The sequence below is a fragment of the Pocillopora damicornis genome, chromosome 4 (assembly GCF_964200805.1).
Source record: "Pocillopora damicornis chromosome 4, jaPocDami1.2, whole genome shotgun sequence".
In the NCBI taxonomy this organism is placed as follows: domain Eukaryota; kingdom Metazoa; phylum Cnidaria; class Anthozoa; order Scleractinia; family Pocilloporidae; genus Pocillopora; species Pocillopora damicornis.
Genome location: NC_142673.1, coordinates 8,141,453 through 8,160,544, shown reverse-complemented (window position 1 = coordinate 8,160,544; position 19,092 = coordinate 8,141,453). Strand labels below are relative to the sequence as shown.

Below are 19,092 nucleotides of genomic sequence, written 5' to 3'. Positions count from 1 at the left end.
GAAAAAAAGTGCTGTGGGACCCTGCACCCTTGGTAGGGCGCGAGTGAAAATCACCGTCGGGGGTCTGGGATTGACAAGCCTCGTGCAAGTCTTCTTCGACCCGTCGCTAAGTCTAACTGGCAAGCATCGTCGGAAAGCTGCCTTTCTCTTCACAATTTAGCCTGGGAGACGAGCTGCTGTTGGTTTAACCATTCGTATTGGTCCCAAGGTAATTGAAATTTACAGTGTCACTGTATATCTTATGTCTCCTGCTTAGTTATTGCAAAATTCGAAGCGAAAGGATATAATGTAAGCAGTGTATGTTCAGGTGATTCAATGTAGCCTCACTTCCGTCCTTCCGGCTTCTTTACACAGCGTCATACGGCTGTTTACAGAAAGAACGTGAACTGTGATTATTAATAGAGCTGGTGCCCCAAAATTAACTATTAATTCCTTTAACCCTCGAAACTTCCATTCAGAAATAAGCTAACTGAGTAATTTAGTAAATATCTATTTATCAACCACAATATTGATAGTTTAAAAATATCACAACCTGCAAATAACTTTGGCAAAACTCTAGCTTTTTCTGGACCGATTATAGTTACTAGTAGCTGGGAGTTAGAAGAAATTTTATTAGCAACAGGAGAAATGATTGTTTTTTTCAATGATATCCGAGAAACATTCAGATATTTTAATCTGTTAGTTGAGATGACTGACAATAATTGTAAAGTAACTTACATTTATAGATAATTAAAACATTACTTCACTTTGCTTGTGTTCACTTCTAATAGGAAGTTAGATAAACCAATGTCTAAATGTCCCCAGATTTTGGCCACGTATGAGACTGGCGATGACAAGGGAAGTCTATTGGTCAAATGCCGATGGACAATCATCTGACTTTTGCTCCTTTCTCAGCTTGCTATCAGTCTATTCCTTGCTGATCTTTTTACTGTAATGACCTTCATGTTAAAGGAGGCTATCTATCCTGTGCATGATTCAAATAATCAGTAGTCTATGAGTCTTTTGCATGTTGACAAAACAGCTCATGGATTGATTTAGATCTGTTTACAGGGAGTGTTGCCAAGAGATTCAAGTCTCCCTCAAAGAAGACTGTAGATCAAAATGGAGAGCAAAACTGAGGTTGAAATTGATGACTCTCTTTACAGGTGAGATAAAGCAATTGGGTATTGCCATGCTTGTTGGGAAAAGGTGTTAACTTTCTGAAAAATCTGTGGTGTTGTGTCAGTAGGAGAGTGTAAGGGGGTACTTTAGTTTTATCAACTGATTTGATAGCATAAATTAGTCACTGTAAAAAGTTTCAAAACTTTATTGCTTCACCAGAGTAAATGACGAAAGACTAATGCTCAAAGCATCAGCTTTGAAACTCTTCATGATGGCTAATTTATGTTATCAACTCAGTTGATAATACTGAAATACCTTATTGGGAAAAGTATTGGTTATTTACCTGAAAGTTTTGAGTGGGTACTGACTTAAAAACAATGTGTGTGAATGGTAAACAGTGGGAAGATGAAAAAAGCTTTAACCCTTTAACTCCCAAATCAAATTTGTAATTCTCCTTATTGTCAAACCATGCTATTCTTATAATGTTAGGTCAGAGAATTTAGTATTGGATCAACCAATTATCCCCAAATTGATATAATTCTTTATTCTCGTCACATATCTGGTTGGTATTGTATTGATATTGTAAAGAGAAATTCTACTTTGATCACTCATGGGAGTTAAAGGTTAATTTGATATAAGAAGAAATGATATAGTAGAAGACTGTGTGGCTCAGTAGATATTATGGTGAACCTCTCATTAAAAAGTTTGGATTTAAGTTGTCATGATGGATAGGTCATTTTATTGTGTTGTTGTAAAAGATACTCAACTTATGCAAGACTACTCTCCATCCAGGAGTATCAATGGGTGACTAGAACTGTTCTGGCAATTGAAATGAATTTCAAGGAGATAGCTGTAATAGAGTGGAAGGTGTGGTACCCTTAGAGTTAATGTGCTGGACTCTGTGTGGAGGGGTCTGGATTCCAGACCTGGCTAGGTTGTTGTGTTGTGTTCTTGAGCAAAACGCTTAACTTTCAGAGTGCCCAGGAATATAAATGGGTAGCAATGAACCATCAGTAAACCTGATGAAATGCTGGGTGGTAACCTTACAATCTTCCAGGGGGAATTAGTAATACTCTTAGTTGCTTTATGATAAGGAAACTGGGATAAGCTGCAAATGGGTGCACCACTTGGCTTGAGAACAGACTTAACCAACCTATTATAATAATAATAACAATAATTAAAATAATAATAATAACAACAATAAAATTTATATAGTGCTTAAAACTATGTTTATTTTCAAAAGCTCTTTATATTACATTAACCCTTTAATCCTAACTAGGAGTGATCAGCATCTAATTTCTCCTTATTATATCATCAATCCCTGAATCACATGTTAAGATCAGAAGAATGAAGGAAATGATCACCAACTAAAAAAAATCTCTTGATTGTTTTACAAATTCTCCTAGAAAGCACCTTAAGAAATGTATAGAGAACTGTATGGAGAATTTGCAGACTGATGTTAGGGTGTAAAAGGTTAAGGATAAGCATCTCATCTAGATGGAGTAACAATAATGCTAGTGGCTCCATGGTAATGAAAGATTTATGTAAATGTAAGATAAAAAAAGTTGTCAGTCTGATTGTTGTTAGTCTTCAGTTGGTTTTATAACTTGCCTGCACAGAAAAGGTTTTGTCCCACATTTTTTCCCAGGAATTAATATGTAATCTAGTAAGTAATTTAATATATGCCTCTGTCATTGGCAATTTTTAAGTTATGATTTATAGTGGACTTTGTTATTTTTTTGTACAGTCGTCAGCGATATATGCTTGGTGATGGAGCCATGATCAAAATGGCCCAATCAAAAGTGCTTCTTAGTGGTCTTGGGGGATTAGGGATTGAAATAGGTAGGACTTAGCAGATATTTTTGCAAATGTTATGGTTTAATTATGAAACAGTTTTAGTACACATGAATGTGAAGTGCAATGCTCTTTATTATGAAAATGAAATAATGCATAGAAAATGCTGTAGTTATTTTTTTGTGGCTTACATTGTAAGAGAAACAATTTATCTATTAAACCACAATAAGCAACAACAATAGTTTCTTTATTTGTTTGTAATATTCATTATTTTTCTTTTTTTTTTTTCTCAGCTAAAAATGTTGTCCTTGCTGGAATTAAGGTAAAAGGTTGATTATAGGTAACAGTAAAGAGTGAATCGAATTACAAGATGCCATTGATTTCAGCTATATCTCTCCAAGGGTCTCGGTTTAAAGCCTTTGAGAAAAGGCAAATTATAAGTCTTGGTAAAATGATTTTTAAAAGATCAAGTCAAAGAGGATGTTCTGGGAACTGTTTCATCACACTTTGATTATATACAATTTTATGCATTGCAGTTCAAATTTTCTTGTAATTACTAGTTTGAACAATTAACTAGTTTGAAAATTTGCTCTAGATCATGGTCTGTGGTAATTAGGAAGAAATGTGAGACAAAGAAAAATCAAAATTGATTAAGTGGTATGAAATAAGAAACCACAAAGTATGCATGTATGATATTGTTCAAAGTATGTGTACTTGTACAGATCTAAGATGATATTTAGAACTCACCTAGTGTCCCAGTATTTTCAAGTTACTCACTTTAGAATACTGTGTTTTGTAGTCAATCACATTACATGACACCAAGATTGCCTCTTATCATGATCTGGGAAACCAATTTTTCTTGAGAAAGGAGGATATTAAGGAGAAGAGAAACAGGTATTTTTTTGATTGATTAAGTTGTAAGTAAACCTACCTCTGTTTGATATTGTTACACATCTTTACCCCTTGTGGGTCCAGGAGACTTGTAAGCGGGTAATAGGAAGTGTATAGCAATCTCTGAGAAAATTTTGCTTAAAAATGAAGTTTTGTTTTAAATTATAGTATAGAAGTTGCTCAAAAAGTGTTTGGTCTCAAACTGTGCCAGATCTCCCCATGAGGAGAGCATGGAAATGCAGTGTAGAAATGTTTTGAAATAATAGTCCTTTAATCAAGGTTTCTAGCCTCACCAGGCCACTTACATTTAAAATGTCCTTTTCCCAAATACCTCTTATCTGTGGGGATCACTTATAAGAGGAGGAGGCAAGGCTTGCAAATGAACAATGCTGGGCCACAGCCTCCTACACTTCAAACTGGAACTAATACCAAACTAATTGAACCTAGTAATAGAATTTGGAATAAAATTAACCTTGAAGTAATTCATGAAATTCCTGCTGACTCTCTTAAGTTTCTTTTGTTCTGCAGCTACATTTATTTGTGAGGCTAATGAACTTGTTCTTTGTTTCCAGAGCAGAGGCCAGTGCCCCGAGGCTAGCTGAGCTGAATCCTTATGTGAATATTCAAACATCTACTTCAGCAATTAGTGAGGATGACTTTGCATTCTTATCACACTTTCAGGTATTTCATAATATTTATGATGGAATTTTAATATTGGTTTGTCTGTAAATTTAGATATTGATGTAGCATTCTAAATGCTCTAGGTCCTTTCAGGTTAAGTATTATTTACATTTGTGGTACACTTGTTTTCAGGGCTGCATGCTCAGTTTTTTTCAAAGTCACCATTTGGTGACCTAAATTAAAATAATGCTATTGTAAAATGTTTGTTCTGTTCTGCTGATGGTTAGTAAAAATTATGATTGTGAAGTGAATGAAAATTAGTCACTCTGACTCTTGTCTACATGAACATACAGTTCAAAATTCAGCCAATAATATCATCCTGGATTACAGGTAGCAGAATCTTTATACCTTGTCAAATTTCCCTCCACAAAAATTTGTTTCATTTGTTTTGAATTGATTTCATTTAAATTAAATGATCCTCCAACAGGGGATTTGACACTGTCTTGTTACCTGGTGCACGTTAGGTCAGATTAGGTAACTACCAGCTGAGGTTCAACTTGAGGTTCAGGATTGATTTTGGTCTGGTGTGAATTTCTTTCCTCAACTTTTAGTGTGTGATTCTCACAGAGGCTCCACTTAGTCTTCAACTTGGAATAGACAAATTCTGCAGGTCACAGAAGCCACCCATTAAGGTATTATTGTTTTGACCTCCAAGAGTGATAAGCCTGTAATTTCTCCTTACAGTACCACCCCTGAATCAAATATTTAGGTCACAAAAATGGAGGAAATGTTCACCAACTAAAGTAGCTCTTGTAATGATTGTGAAACAAATTCTCCTTGTCATCACCTTAGGAAATGTATAGAGAACAGTATGGAGAATATGTATACTGATGTTAGGGTGTAAAGAATTTCAAGAGATTATGAAATGTTTGTGGTTAGTTTAATTAATCATAAACTAAGTAATCCAATCACAAGTGATTTATATGATGTGGTGTTGCATTGCATCATTTCAACTGCATTTGAAATGGATGAATGATATGCAGTTTCGATGGAAGTAGTTCTGTTTAAAGTTCCTCTTTTCTTGCCAACATTGCAACCAATTACACACCTTGTAGAGTACTTGATTTGTCTGACTATAGAAATACACCACAGTAAGTAAGACAGCCATTTCTTTTCAGTTTATTAGTGCTGGTGTACAGGGGGTGTTTAGCTGGGCATTCTGTGACTTTGGGCCTGAATTTGAGGTGGTGGATTCCACAGGAGAAGAACCAAAAGAATTTTTCATTTGGAATATTTCTAAGGTGTGTGAAGGACATATTAAGCCATTTACAGAGAAAGAGGTTTTTTTCTTCATGTCTTGTATGTGGGACAAAGAAAAAATTTTGAGTTCTTTCCATGAGGAATTGAACCTCAGGCCTTTGGATTCCTCCCTGTGATGCTCAAACATCTTTAGGGAGATAGGCCATTTATAGAATCACACAAAAACACATTTACCATCAATTTACGTCAAGGGTAAATTAAAGTTGCTGAAATGGAGAATGTAACTTTGTCAAATTCATAGCCAATTTAGCATAACTAATAGGTGTATTAGAATTATCAAAATTTGGCTGATATCTTACTTACAATGTATAAATAAATATTTTTTAATCATGGTACCATAAAAGCAGTCATTTTTTGTTATTGAAGTAGAACAAATTTTTTACATTTGAAAAAGTATACTGTGTTTACCCATTTTTTATTTCACTTTATTTTGTTTTCTTAATTTTTGATTGATTCAATCATGTTTTTGAAAACGCATTAACTTTGTTGCAGGCAAATCCTGGTGTGGTGACAACATTAGATAATCGTATGCATGGATTACAAACTGGTGATAAGGTCTCATTCAAGGAGATAGTTGGAATGACAGTTCTCAATGGCTCAGAACATACAGTCAAAGGTAATCAGAAATCAATCTATTAGAGATAAATTCAACAAGTATTTGCGAGCTTATTCTTTGTAGACTAGTTGCTAATGGTTGAACCATTATCAGGGTATGTAACAATTGATTTGCAAGTCTGACAATTCCCCAACCCCTGCATATACATGAACACATACTCACTCCACCCTTGTTAGTGCCATAAAGTTTTGTTCAGTTCAAAACTGAGTCTCAATTTATGTTGCTTGAGAGATAAGAGGTAGTCATACAGTCGTTATCTTGAACACATATGAGGGCTGTGGATAGTGTCCATCTCATTGTTACTGATATTGATTTTAGTATTCCTCTTTAGTGGAATGTCTGTCTTGGTTCATCCTTCAGACCTCAAGAGTGACCAGCATCTTAATTCTCCTTACAGTAATCTTGCTAAATCATTTATTAAGATCATGGGAATAAAGGAAATCATTGCCACCCTTTGAAGCTTTGAATATTAAACAAATTCTTCTTGTACCAATGGAAATGTACTGTATAGAAATGACTATGGAGAATATTAATATTGATTTCAGGGTGTAATGAGTTAAGAGAAAGGTAACTGTGATGGATAGTTGCATAATTATACAGCTTATAAATGGTCAAAGGATCTCAAGAGTTAAATATCAATCAAAAAAGTTCTATTAATATGAATTAAATCCATCTTTGTAGTAGAATACTACACAATTTACATACAGTGTACCAATCAAATGATGTTTTGATCTTCAGTACTGTCTCCATATGCATTCAGCATCTATGACACCACTGGACCTGATTATGAAGATTATCAATATGGTGGAATTGCAAGACAAGTCAAAACTTCCTCGACTTTAATAGAATTTGTAAGGAATCATTATTGAAATCTTTTAAATTTGTATCTGTTGATAATATATATTAGTATGCTTCTTTGTAAACGACTCCAGCCAGTTGTTGATAATTCTGAAGTACTTTCCTCTTATTGATCTTAAGTCATCATAGAAGCCTTTGAAGCTGGATTAAATGTTTTGCTGTTGATAGAGTTTCAAATTTCTCTTCAGGAGTCCCTCGAAACACAGCTTGGTAAGCCAGATATTCTTACTGCAGATCTCAGCAAGATGGAGGTACGTAATAATTAAATTTCAAATTTGTTAGTTTAGAAAACTTAGGAAAAAAATTCAAGCAATCGATCTTCTTTTCCTTCACTCTGATTGGCCAGTTGCAAGGGTTGCTGTGACTGGTTTCACTCACGAATCAATGTTAATAATTGGGAAACTGCATACCTACCCCTTCCCTAATCCAACATTAACCCTAACTTGTTATCAGTTGGCTACGCCTCGAGCAACTCTTACGCATCTTTCGTGCTCTCCAAACTTCTCACGTGCTTCATATCTCGATGAACGCACAGATGACGTATGAACCAATTGTTTTATAACATTTTCAACCCGATGGAAAATTTTTTTCCGAGGAATTTGTTTGTGGATGTCATGAGCGTGCACAATAGGAATATGAAGCACCTCGCGCAATTGAATTTGATTAGACAAATTTACTAGCTATGTTATAATAATAGTTTTAATAATGGAGTGTGGCGCTCGTTGACTCTCCTCGATTCCAGGATGCCAGGTGTTGTGATTTATGGGACGAATGACCAGATCGAAGTACCTCTACCACTCTGTAGCCATGTTCCTTTTGTTGTAATTTTTGTTGTTGTTTTTCTTTTGGGTAGGTTCCGTTACATCTACATCATGGGGTACATGCCTTACATTTGTTTCAAGAACAACAAAGAAGATTGCCCGAAGTTAGGTAATGTGCGGGGAAAGAGGACATGAAAAACCTGAGCGAACAGTAACATGTAAATGAGCCAAGTTTAAAAGATGCTTTTTCGAAACGTTAGATCGATTGATTCTAAATTTTTTCACATCTTTTTGTAATTTAACCTTAATGATTGCAGTAAATTGTAACATCATAAAGAAGGGTCTAAATGATCAGCTTCTTTTCTCCTCATATCTTTGATTTTTCAGGAATAGTGCGGATGCAAAGAAATTATATGAAATGGCAAAATTACTGAACCAGAAAGCAGATACCAAGGTTAGAGGTCTTGCGTATTACAGTATTTGTTTCAAAATGGGTCATGAGTTTTAGAGCGGACCGTGAATCATACAAATAATAACGTTAACTTTATAAGTTGTATTTCAGGTGGACATTCTTGATGAAAAGCTACTCAAACAGTTAGCTTTCACATGTCGAGGCTGTTTTTCCCCTTTGACAGCTTCTCTGGGTGGAATTGTAGGTCAGGAAGTGTTGAAAGCTTTAACTGGAAAGTACACTCCTTTAAAGCAGTGGGTATGTAAGGATTTTATTCCAACGTTATTTTAATCCGTTAAACCCTAAGAATGACCAATCTTATTTCTCCTTTCTGTAATACTGATATCTTTCCCCTTTCCTCCACTCTCTTGTAAGGGGAAACCGTTTGGGAACTCTTCTTAAAAAAAAAAAAGGTTGTATTTTCAAGTAACGAAAAGATCCTCGCAGGTGTGTCAAAATTAACGAAACTGTTGCTCACTTACGAGGATCGTTTTTTCACTTGTATTTCATCCGCGGGTCGACCTACACTATCGCTCTTGTGTACTGCATCATTACACGCGCTTGACACGCGTGCAATTCCAACGCACTAGCGGCGTGAAACACGCACAGTGCGTGTCACTACACGCACCTGTGTGTATTAAAAAAAGGCACGTAAATGAGAGTAAAATGCGTGTAAATTACACGAATTTATTGCATTGTGGAAGTTGCGTTTTGTAACCATTCATCTCACCAAAACGTTGATAATATCCTTAACTGTTTTTGACTTTTACGCAGCTTTATATTGATGCCACTGAAATGTTAAAGGGACAGGAGACATTAGACAAAACTTCGTTCCTCCCAAGGTTTGTTTGTCGCTTTTTTGTACGTTATACATGTACATGTGTATGTAAAACGGAAGGGAAGACAAGGGTGTGTTTGTTTACATTTGAATACACTGGAGAACTCTTAGAAACTCTTTTCCGCCTCGGCTCCTCTCGACTCGTCTCGTCTTTTCGTTGTGTCCTTGTCTGTTGTTTGTTCTGTCTCTTTGCTTGAATTTTTCTGTTATTTATGTTCATGTCAAAGAGAGCTCTTGTTAAAAGCAGTTCTTTTAACTTCATACCCACAACATTTAATTCATTTCTTTGAAGAAAAAAAAAAGTCAGTTTTATATCAAGTTGTTTTTTTGATAGTAGGCTCTAAAAATTGTTTCAACCTCTTATTCATCGTGTGTTGTTTTACATACCTGTATACCTGTAAGGGAGGTCAACAATTTTTTCTAACACGATGTATACACTACCTTTTTTAGGCATGATCGTTATGATTCTCTTCGAATTTGTATTGGAGAGGAACTGCTGAGTAAACTGTCTAATCTGAGACTCTTTATGGTGAGATAATCACAACGAATTTTTAAAGAGATTGCTTTCATATAAGGTTTCTTGTAGCACGACAAGGCCACGCATACCATGTTTTGTTTTCCTCTGTAATCTTATTTTTCATCTTTTTACAGGTTGGATGTGGTGCTATAGGGTGTGAACTGTTAAAGAACTTTGCCCTTTTAGGTATTGGCGGTGGCCGCAATGGACTGGTACGCGTTTTGTTACTTCTGCAACTTGTCTCATTTGTTAATTAATATTTAAATCTCCAATCAGTGCTCATGTTACATAATTTTTTTTCTCTACTTCACAGATGACCATCACGGACAACGACCTCATTGAAAAGTCCAATTTAAATCGTCAATTTTTATTCCGACCTCATCACATACAGGTAAGATGAGGTGTCGATCCCATATTAAAACTCATCTTGAAGAGTTTGCCCTGGGGGCGGAGGGGCGCATTTTTCCCGCGCTTCAGGCGGTGTGCTTGCTATTTCTTTGCTTCTTGTGATTTTTCCTTTTGTTCTGTTTGGCCATTCTGATTACTTTGATTTTGGTTTTACGACACTCAGTCAATCGAAATGCACTTTTACGGAGCAAGTTATGAAAATTCCTCAACACTTATCTTTAGAATCGCGAAAAATGTCCCGAACGCAGTTGACGCTATCAGGCATCTTTAAGGCAGGATGCGATGTATGAAAAAATGAGCCGCCTCAGTGCTGGTTTTTTAAATCTTCTAACTATTTGTTTGGAATAACATTATTCCATTGATCGTGCATGGAGTGAGAATGCCATGGTAGAAAATCAAACGTGGTTTGAAAAAAGATGATTCTTTAGGTGATGGCGGGTTGACATGGATCACAAATATCTTAAAAAAATTAAGACAAGATCTACTTTTTAGTCGTCAATCTGCTCCTCCCCTCGATGTTGCGCTTACCAGCTACTATGTTTTTTCTCCTCGCAGAAACCAAAATCAGTTACAGCTGCTTCATCAGTTACTTTAATAAACCCAGGTAATATAACACTACGTTATAGACTGTGACGGTTCCTTCTGACAACTTGTATGCAACCTTGTGATCATTGGTCGGTAACGAGAACAATCTCATTGCCACTCCCTTCCACTCTGTACCTTAACTGAGAACATTTGTCAATGATTTAAAATTAAGCCGACTTTTCAAGCGTCAACCCTTCGTTAGAGCGAAGGGCTGCTTCCTGAAACCGACCAGCTAAAAAAACTCTCTACGGCGGCCAATTTACATATCAACTCAGTTGATGAAACCAAATCTTTTGTAATACCAAATGAATGAAGGGGTAAGTTTCTAAAGAAACTGTGGTGCTGCGTCGGTGGGAGAGTATAGCTACGTTTTCAACCCAGTTGTTAACACTAAATTACCTGCTACGTTTTCAACCCAGTTGTTAACACTAAATTACCTGCTACGTTTTCAACCCAGTTGTTAACACTAAATTACCTGCTACGTTTTCAACCCAGTTGTTAACACTAAATTACCTTTTGTAATACCCACCACTGACGCAGCACCACAGTTTCTTCAGAAACTACTGAAAAACTACTACTTTATTGGTTTAAAGGGGGCACCTCTTTGCGTATGCTTAAGGTTTAGTTCCTTGTTATCTCACCTACAGTCTAATTATCTCGCTTTCCTTCCAGATATTGATGTCGATCCTCATCAACACAAAGGTAACACGTAGGTCTAAATAGCGACAGTAATGAAAGTTGCCTTCGGGTTTTGATTTAATTTGTCCAGAAACGGAACAATATTGTGTTTTTATTGTTGCAGTTTGTCCAGAAACGGAAGAAACGCTGTACACTGATCAGTTCTTTGAGTCTCAGGACCTTGTTGTTAATGCTTTGGACAATGTGGAGGCCAGGCGGTACATGGATAGGTAAGTTTCACTCATTCTTGATTTGTGGTAGCTGAACGAGTTTGTGGAGAAAAATCTGACTGTATACCCATCCTAGGGTTGTCATTAAATAATGTAATAGATGTGGTAGTTCCTCGAGGTTGACAATCTTTTAGCTTTCAGCTAGACTACAGAAAACTTCAATGTATAAAGCGGCATTTCTCTTTTTCTACAGTCGATGTGTCAGTACCCAAAGAGCCCTTCTGGAGTCAGGAACAATGGGACCCAAAGGACATGTACAGGTGAAGGATCAATTCAACGTCTGTTTTCCTATTTTGCTCTCTATCGAGGACATCAATCAAGTGGGAAAGGCCAAATGATTTCAACAGTTATCGCAATTTTCTTTTCAGCGTTTTTGTTGATTCACAAACTACTTAATTTACCGCCAAATGTAACTGCGCTTTTGAGCATTTGTTGCTGAAGTCTTAGTTCGATGAGTTAAATGTGTCGCAGCTAGAGCGGAGAATTGATAATCAGATCGTGGGAGTTTAAGGGTTAAAAAAGCGATCTTCTCAGGAGGCGGATGCATTTTTTTCAACAGGTCATAGTTCCTCATCTCACAGAGTCGTATGCCAGTCAGGTATGTTGTTGCTTCTCCTTTTTTTATTGGTAGCTTAGAGTATAGACGTTTCAGTTACGAACGTCAGTCTTGGCGTTGGTTAAGAAGAATAACGTAATAGTTTGGTAGGTTTCATTCTCATTGGTTTATTTCAATTTTTTTTATAGCGTGACCCTCCAGAGGAGGAAGTACCGCACTGTACACTCAAGTCATTCCCGGCGGTCATAGAACACACCATACAGTGGGCCAGAGATAAGGTAAAGCGAGGAGATTTTTTCGTGAGTGTGCATGGATAGCGCCTAGACAAGCGTGAGTGGTTTATGCGAGGTGCCTTTAGAAGTAGTTCCTAGCCATCTGCGCATGCGTGTTTACAATACTGCTATTCGCAAATTATTGCGACGTTTCCTTCTAAATAGTATTATTGGCTACGTTTGGAATTTCCCGTCATGTTAACTAAAGTAATTTCGCGTCACAGCGAGCAGTGATCGCACTGAGATTTTTGATTACACAGTTAGGCAACTTGTATCCCTGAAAGATTGAATTTTGGGAAAATAGTTATTGCGATGCATTATAACCATAAGTTTCTTCGTTTTCGGTAGAAAATGAAGATCAAAATTTAATGACTGTGTTTATTTATAAACTGAGAAGTCAGTCTACCTCGATTTTTATTTCAGAATCAGAATGCTTTCCGTCTAGCTTTTTTTTTTTTCTGTTTTATTCTTTCAGTTCGAAAACTGTTTTTCTCAAAAGCCTGGGATGTACATGACATTTTGGTCCGCGAATGAATCTCCAGAAAAACTATTGGAAGTAAGTGGTTTCTCTCTCGGCGAATTTTATTAACATTAAATATCACAGAAGTATAACTAAAGGTGTCGAAACAAAGGAAAGAATGTAAGTAAAATGGAAACAGTTTGGCTGGAATGGAGTTCGTTTTAGTGTTTAGAGTCAGTTTCTTTTTCTTTATTGTAGGCATCTCGTAAATAACACACTCAAATTTCCCACGGCATTTTTGTATAGTGATGAATTGATCGCGTAGATCTGTAGAGCTCTGAATGCGTTGTTCCTTTCCAGTAGCGTAGTATTGGTGCTTCGAAAATACTTCTTGATACGCAAATTCTTACATTTTTCAAGGCGAGTCCAAGAAAAAACGAATCAACAAATTAGTGAATGAATGAATAGATGTGCAGAAAAATAAACGAGGATGGACTGAAAAGCACGAACTTGAAAAGTGTGGTCTAAATTATTCAAGATGGGAAAATCGGCTATCAGTTACTTTTTGAGATGAAACAAGTGTGGAGATGAGAATTAATAGTTTGTTTTTTACTGAACGACGTAGGTTATGTGTTGTTTTTGTTTCTTTCTTAGATTCTTCAATCTGGAGACGAACCTGAAAGTGTTTACCGAGTTATAAAAATGTTAAAACAACGACCTGCCAATTGGGCGGAATGTGTTGCCCGTAGTAGAATAGAATTTGAGAAATACTACAATCACAAGGCAAGTGTGTTCTAATAATCTGATAATGGCGCAACTTTTGCCCAGTGGCGGGAAACCAACTGCCGCCGTTGCAATCGGTCAAGAAAAAGGCGGGAACAATTAAGGGTGCGTAATTGGTGAAAAAATGGCGGAAATTTTGTTATTCATCTGGTTTCATGCCCCTAATGAAAGAAAACGCAATTGCCCAGCAAAGAGTCTTCAGATTCTTAATCATTTTGTGTTCCTGCTTAACTAACCACTCGTGTGGCAGATGTTTTGATCACGATAACGCACTCAGCCTTGTGGTATCACAGCGATTTGATGGCGTTTCCACTTCTCAAAAATCATTTTACTTATTTATTTATATATTATCTATTTGTCAGGCCAAACAATTACTCCATGCATTTCCACTAGACACGAGAGTCAAAGATGGTTGTAAGTTAAAATTATGCCTCATTACGTTTAATAACTGTTAGTCAGTTTTGTAAGAGTAAAATGTTTATTTTCACTCTCAGCGCTTTTCTGGCAGAGCCCAAAGAGACCGCCAATCCCGCAACAGTTCGACACCACGAATGAATTGTGAGTCATTTATCAAACTGATTTTGTCTTTGTTTCCATTACTTGATGTTCAATCGTTAGTGACTGCTTTTCTCGGTGTGGTGAGCATCTTTGTGACCTGAGGCCCGTTTCTCGAAAGTTCCCTACCTTTACCGGCCCTAAGAAATGTTTTTAAATCTTACTCTATGGAAAATTTCATGAGGTTTGTGGGTCAACATCCAGTTTCTGTTTCGTTTCGTGGCATTTTACCGTTTGTTTTCTACCTTGAATAAAACACGGCAAAAAAATATAGGTATAAATCAGGTTTTCGTCCGCGCATAGTTTGATAGGTCTTTCGAGAAACAGACCCCAGAAAACATGCAATAACGGTGTGATTTAGTTTTGGGACAAAAAGTAGGATTTTATTCCATGCTGCCGTCAATTATAATCATAACTGACATCTTATGGCAGAAATAAACAATTGGATCAAAATAATTTAATCAATACTTGAACGCTTTACAATTGCGCAGTGTTTCACGGCAGGTCCCAAATACGATCGACATCAGCGTAAAACGCATTTCCAATTCCACAGTTCTCATTTCATCGAAAAGCGTGGAAATTTTAGGTTAAGACCTTGTTTTCTGATTGTTCATACTTCTCCAGACACATGCTTTTTGTACGAAGTAGCAGTAAACTACATGCAGACACCTGCGGTATCAAGTACACCACTGAGGTAATTCATTTTTTTGTCCATTCATTATAATTGGGATGAAAAGTAGTTTTAGTTTATACAAAAACATTGAGATAATATAGCACAAAAAGGTGAATGAGTTCATTTCATCTATCCTCCAACGATTTCAATATTTTGGGCGCAAATTCCGTGCGTTGCTCAGAGATGAATAGCAAAGGATATACGGAGCTTGAGTAGCCAATCAAAGCTATCCGCTGTTTTAGTATATACTGACTTGTATCTGCCAGGCACTACGCGGTGCACATATTAAGTAACAACTGCTAATTGTGGTCCTACATAACCAAATCCTCACAACAACCTGTTGCAAGCACGTTAACAGATTCAAGTCTCCTTAGTATTTTGTTTCTCTTTACCACAGGATTTAAGTGACACACGTATTACTGACGTACTCCGCGATGTCAAAGTTCCAGAGTTTAGGCCAAGTTCAAAGGTCAGGCGATTATTGTCATCATTCTTACTCTCCATCGTGTCTTCTTTCTTAGTATAGCAGCAGAGCGGGCCTGGGCTGGACTATTGTTTTGTTTTCCAAATTTTTATGTTTTAGGAAATTGAAACAGACGAAACGGCATCGAAGTCAGCCGAGTCTTCTAATGTGTCCTCTAGTGACTTGAATGAATTAATATCACATATCAGAGAGATAATGGCAAAGGGAATTAAGTCAAGCAAAGGTAGGATATGTTATACCGAACACCTTACTCAGGCCAATACGTCGTTTGGTTTTATGTCTGAAGTTCCAGTAGTCATAGTATCTGATTTATGTACTGGAGGTAACTTTGCCGAGTGAGGAGGAAACGAAAATCATGTACCACCTCTTTTTATCTGCCCTTTTGTTTTGTTTTTTTGGTTGTTGTTGTTCTAAAGGTCGATAATTTGATCAAGCTTAAGAGGCGTTAATTTCCTATGTAGGCCTTAACTCATAATAGCACTGATGAAGGAATGATTAGATCACTATCGATCACTGACGGCTATGTAGGGTCTTCTAATAGTCAATCCTGTGTCGCGAATTTTACTCAGGAAGGCGTCCATTTTCTCTCCACCAAAACACTCAACCAGCTCACGAGATGCGAGTTACATTCCTGGAAGACTAGATAACCTATGGACGGTCTGAAAATAAGTTGAGCAAGCTTAATCCGCTAAATCGCTAAAAATATGGTGCTTAATGTGTATTTCACTATACGTCTTATTTGTTGTTGTTATTGCCACTTTTCGTTGGACTTTATTTCTAACATGTCATTCCCAGCGTTAATTTGTCATCATTATGTATCATTTTTGCTCAGATGTGATGGCAATGTTTCCCCAAGAATTTGAAAAAGACGATGATTCAAACGGTCACATCGACTTCATCACCTCAGCTTCGGTGAGTTCGTTTTAACTACTTTAATTGACACGTACAACCCATTCATTGTGACTGGTTTTTTACCTAAACTTACTGTAAATTTAGAGATCTCAGACTCCAACTGAACGATGTGTAGACAATAGCTATGTAAAGTTCGAGAGATGCATTTTTTTTATGATTGTGTCTCTTGGTTTGGTGATGACTAAGAATCTTCTCTATTGCTTATGTTGCAGAACCTTCGCGCCACCATGTATAGTATAGAAACTGCTGACAGGTTGAAAACCAAGAAAATTGCTGGTAAAATAGTACCTGCCATTGCTACCACTACTGCTGCTGTAGCTGGCTTGGTAAGTTTCAAAGCAGTGTAAGGAAACAGAAGTGTTGCGTTAGCTGTAGATACGTAATGATTATTGTCGACGTTATAGGGGACTTAAAGATACTTTTAATTCGGTTTCAGGTCACTATCGAGCTTGTTAAGGTTGTTATGAAGAGTCCCGCCGAAGACTTCAAAAACTGCTTCATGAACCTTGCACTTCCTTATGTCATTTTCTCGCAACCAGGCCCCCCAGAGGTCACGGTCATCAGGTGTGTTGTCTCAAAGGAGCTATCGTACTTTGATTCTTTTCTTTTATTTAGTATTTATCATTTTATTTGTCCCTTTAAGGATCAGTTATGGATTAAGTGTGTAGGTATGAGAATAAAAAGAAGGCTTGTCTTCAAAATAAGTTCTTATTTATTAAACAAATTATCCTTATAAGTACTATTGGAAATGTCTTGAGAGTGTGCAAACTGATGTTGAGGTGTTAAGGGTTTAATTAAATTGAAGTACGCAATAACAGTTTGCTGATGTAGAAAATAACCCGAAAAAATTAAAAAAAAAAAACAAGAACAACCGGAAGGAGCAAGGATGGTTCAAGATAAATGATATTAACAAGGAGTGCACATTACGATCTGCAAAAAAAATAAGGCTCAAGTTTCCCAGACGTGCCAACGATAATGTTCTAATGTAATTCCTTTAAGAATGTTGTTTTAAGACTATAATTCTTCCTCATTGGGCTTCTTTGTGAGGTGTTTAGACGAGCATCATTTGCCAGATTTACATCGCTTTTCTGATACATTGTTTTTTTTGTTTTGTTTTGTTTTAAAGGGAAGGCCTGTCGTTTTCAAACTGGGACAAATGGGTGGTCCAAGGAACACAAGAATTTAAACTAAAAGACTTTGTGACATATTTCAAGGTAAGCGGCGTGGTAAGTTACGAACAAAGGCGGGAACTTACAGTCTTGTGGATAGAACAATTTTCAATTGATTGTCGTAATCCGGGACTGCTTTGGTTTTCCTGTACTTCGTTCGGTGATTGGTCCAGAAACTCGCACCACTTTCTCAACCAATCAGATTCAAACCTAAAACCAACCGCGACTTAGTCACCCGCGTTTTCCCGCGCTTTAGAAGTTTGCTTGTTTTTACTTCGAGTTCTCATTGGCTCCTCGTGATATTTTGTTTTCTCTGATTGGCTGGTATGATTGCTTTGGTTCTGGTTTTACGACACTCAATCGAAAAGCTCTCTAATGCACTCGCGTCTTACTAGCATTTTGGATACATGCAAAGTTGTCTTGTGTTTTTGATTCATCCCTTTTACTTCACAAAGAGGGGTGTGAAAGGCACGCTGGAACCTCCATTGCCCATGTCTCTTCGGAATTTTCTCGGTAGGACTGCAAAGTGTCAAAGTGGCTTGGGATTAAAGCGTTATCCGTGTTTTTAGTGTATTGCCGAGATACCCTAAGAAATGTAATGGCATCCTTATAAAGCTCTGTCTGTAATTTTCTTCTCTTTAGGATAAATATGGATTTGTTATATCCATTGTTGTACACGGCGTTAAGATTGTATACGTCCCAATGTTACCTGGACACTCTAAACGATTAGAACAGAAGTAAGTATAGTGTAAGTAACAACATGATTTCGAGTGCAATTTAATGTTAATAACCACGAGTAATTTTTTCAAAGACGACGAAATTGTACAACCCCGATAAACGCTGAGTGGTCCCTAACAGTGAGAAAAAAATATTCTTCAAACAACGTGGTTACAGGGAAATCTTGAAATGTTTTAATGGTCTACTGAAAACCGCGGCCTAAAAAGGATTTCCATCAAATAAAGGTTCCCGTGTGTCTTCAAATTTCCAGTTTATGGACACTAATTGATTATTCCTTTTCGCTTTTTGTTGTCAACTTTCGTAATGCGTCTTTCCTAAACAGAATGACCAAATTGATTAAGGCACCTAACAAAGCCTACGTGGACCTCACCGTGTCGTTTGAGGGTGACGGCGATGATGATCTACCCGGGCCCCCTGTGAGGTACTATTTTGGTTCCTAAAAGAGGGGCCTTAAAATTACAACATTGGAAACTTGATACAATAATCCTGGAGCGTCTTCAATGTAAAGTCCACTACTCAATTCGTCACAATATATTCCAAATGATATCACCAATTTTAAATGTTTAATAGTAGGAAAGGAAACACTCGCGTCAGGATTTGAATTTGTACCTCATTCGGTTGATATTCAAATTTGTGGACTGGTCTAGTAGCATTATATTTTATTAAAAGTTGTAAGAATAATTAGAATTTGAAGAATTTAGGTTTTATTTAACTCCATGTTACTGACAGGTAGATGAGAGATTTGTACTTATAAATTCAAAACATTTTGCCCATTTCACCCTGAAGTCATGTATTGTATCTTTGTGGTATTGCGTGATTGT

General features: G+C 36.8%; 1 protein-coding gene across 2 annotated transcripts; it reads left to right on the top strand.

The window, feature by feature from the left end:
* The first annotated feature begins 74 nt into the window (after positions 1 to 74).
* LOC113680777 (ubiquitin-like modifier-activating enzyme 6) lies at positions 75 to 19,056 on the top strand. 2 transcript variants are annotated; one of them, XM_027197823.2, is made up of 37 exons: positions 75 to 208; positions 1,051 to 1,145; positions 2,849 to 2,943; positions 3,189 to 3,217; positions 3,695 to 3,789; positions 4,359 to 4,467; positions 5,019 to 5,099; positions 5,586 to 5,708; positions 6,220 to 6,343; positions 7,082 to 7,194; positions 7,390 to 7,452; positions 8,055 to 8,131; positions 8,350 to 8,416; positions 8,525 to 8,671; positions 9,188 to 9,255; positions 9,702 to 9,780; positions 9,903 to 9,980; positions 10,082 to 10,159; positions 10,732 to 10,780; positions 11,434 to 11,463; positions 11,564 to 11,669; positions 11,863 to 11,929; positions 12,229 to 12,267; positions 12,414 to 12,503; positions 12,973 to 13,053; positions 13,612 to 13,740; positions 14,103 to 14,154; positions 14,235 to 14,298; positions 14,920 to 14,989; positions 15,366 to 15,437; positions 15,552 to 15,675; positions 16,285 to 16,364; positions 16,577 to 16,690; positions 16,801 to 16,928; positions 17,491 to 17,578; positions 18,176 to 18,270; positions 18,594 to 19,056. In XM_027197823.2, the coding sequence occupies exons 2-37, from the start codon at positions 1,102 to 1,104 to the stop codon at positions 18,709 to 18,711; spliced, it is 3,066 nt and encodes a 1,021-aa protein (XP_027053624.2). In that variant the 5' UTR covers positions 75 to 208; positions 1,051 to 1,101; the 3' UTR covers positions 18,712 to 19,056. The 2 variants fall into 2 exon arrangements, with proteins under 2 accessions (XP_027053624.2, XP_027053623.2); XM_027197822.2 differs by having other exon boundaries at positions 83 to 208; positions 1,039 to 1,145.
* The last annotated feature ends 36 nt before the right edge of the window (positions 19,057 to 19,092 follow it).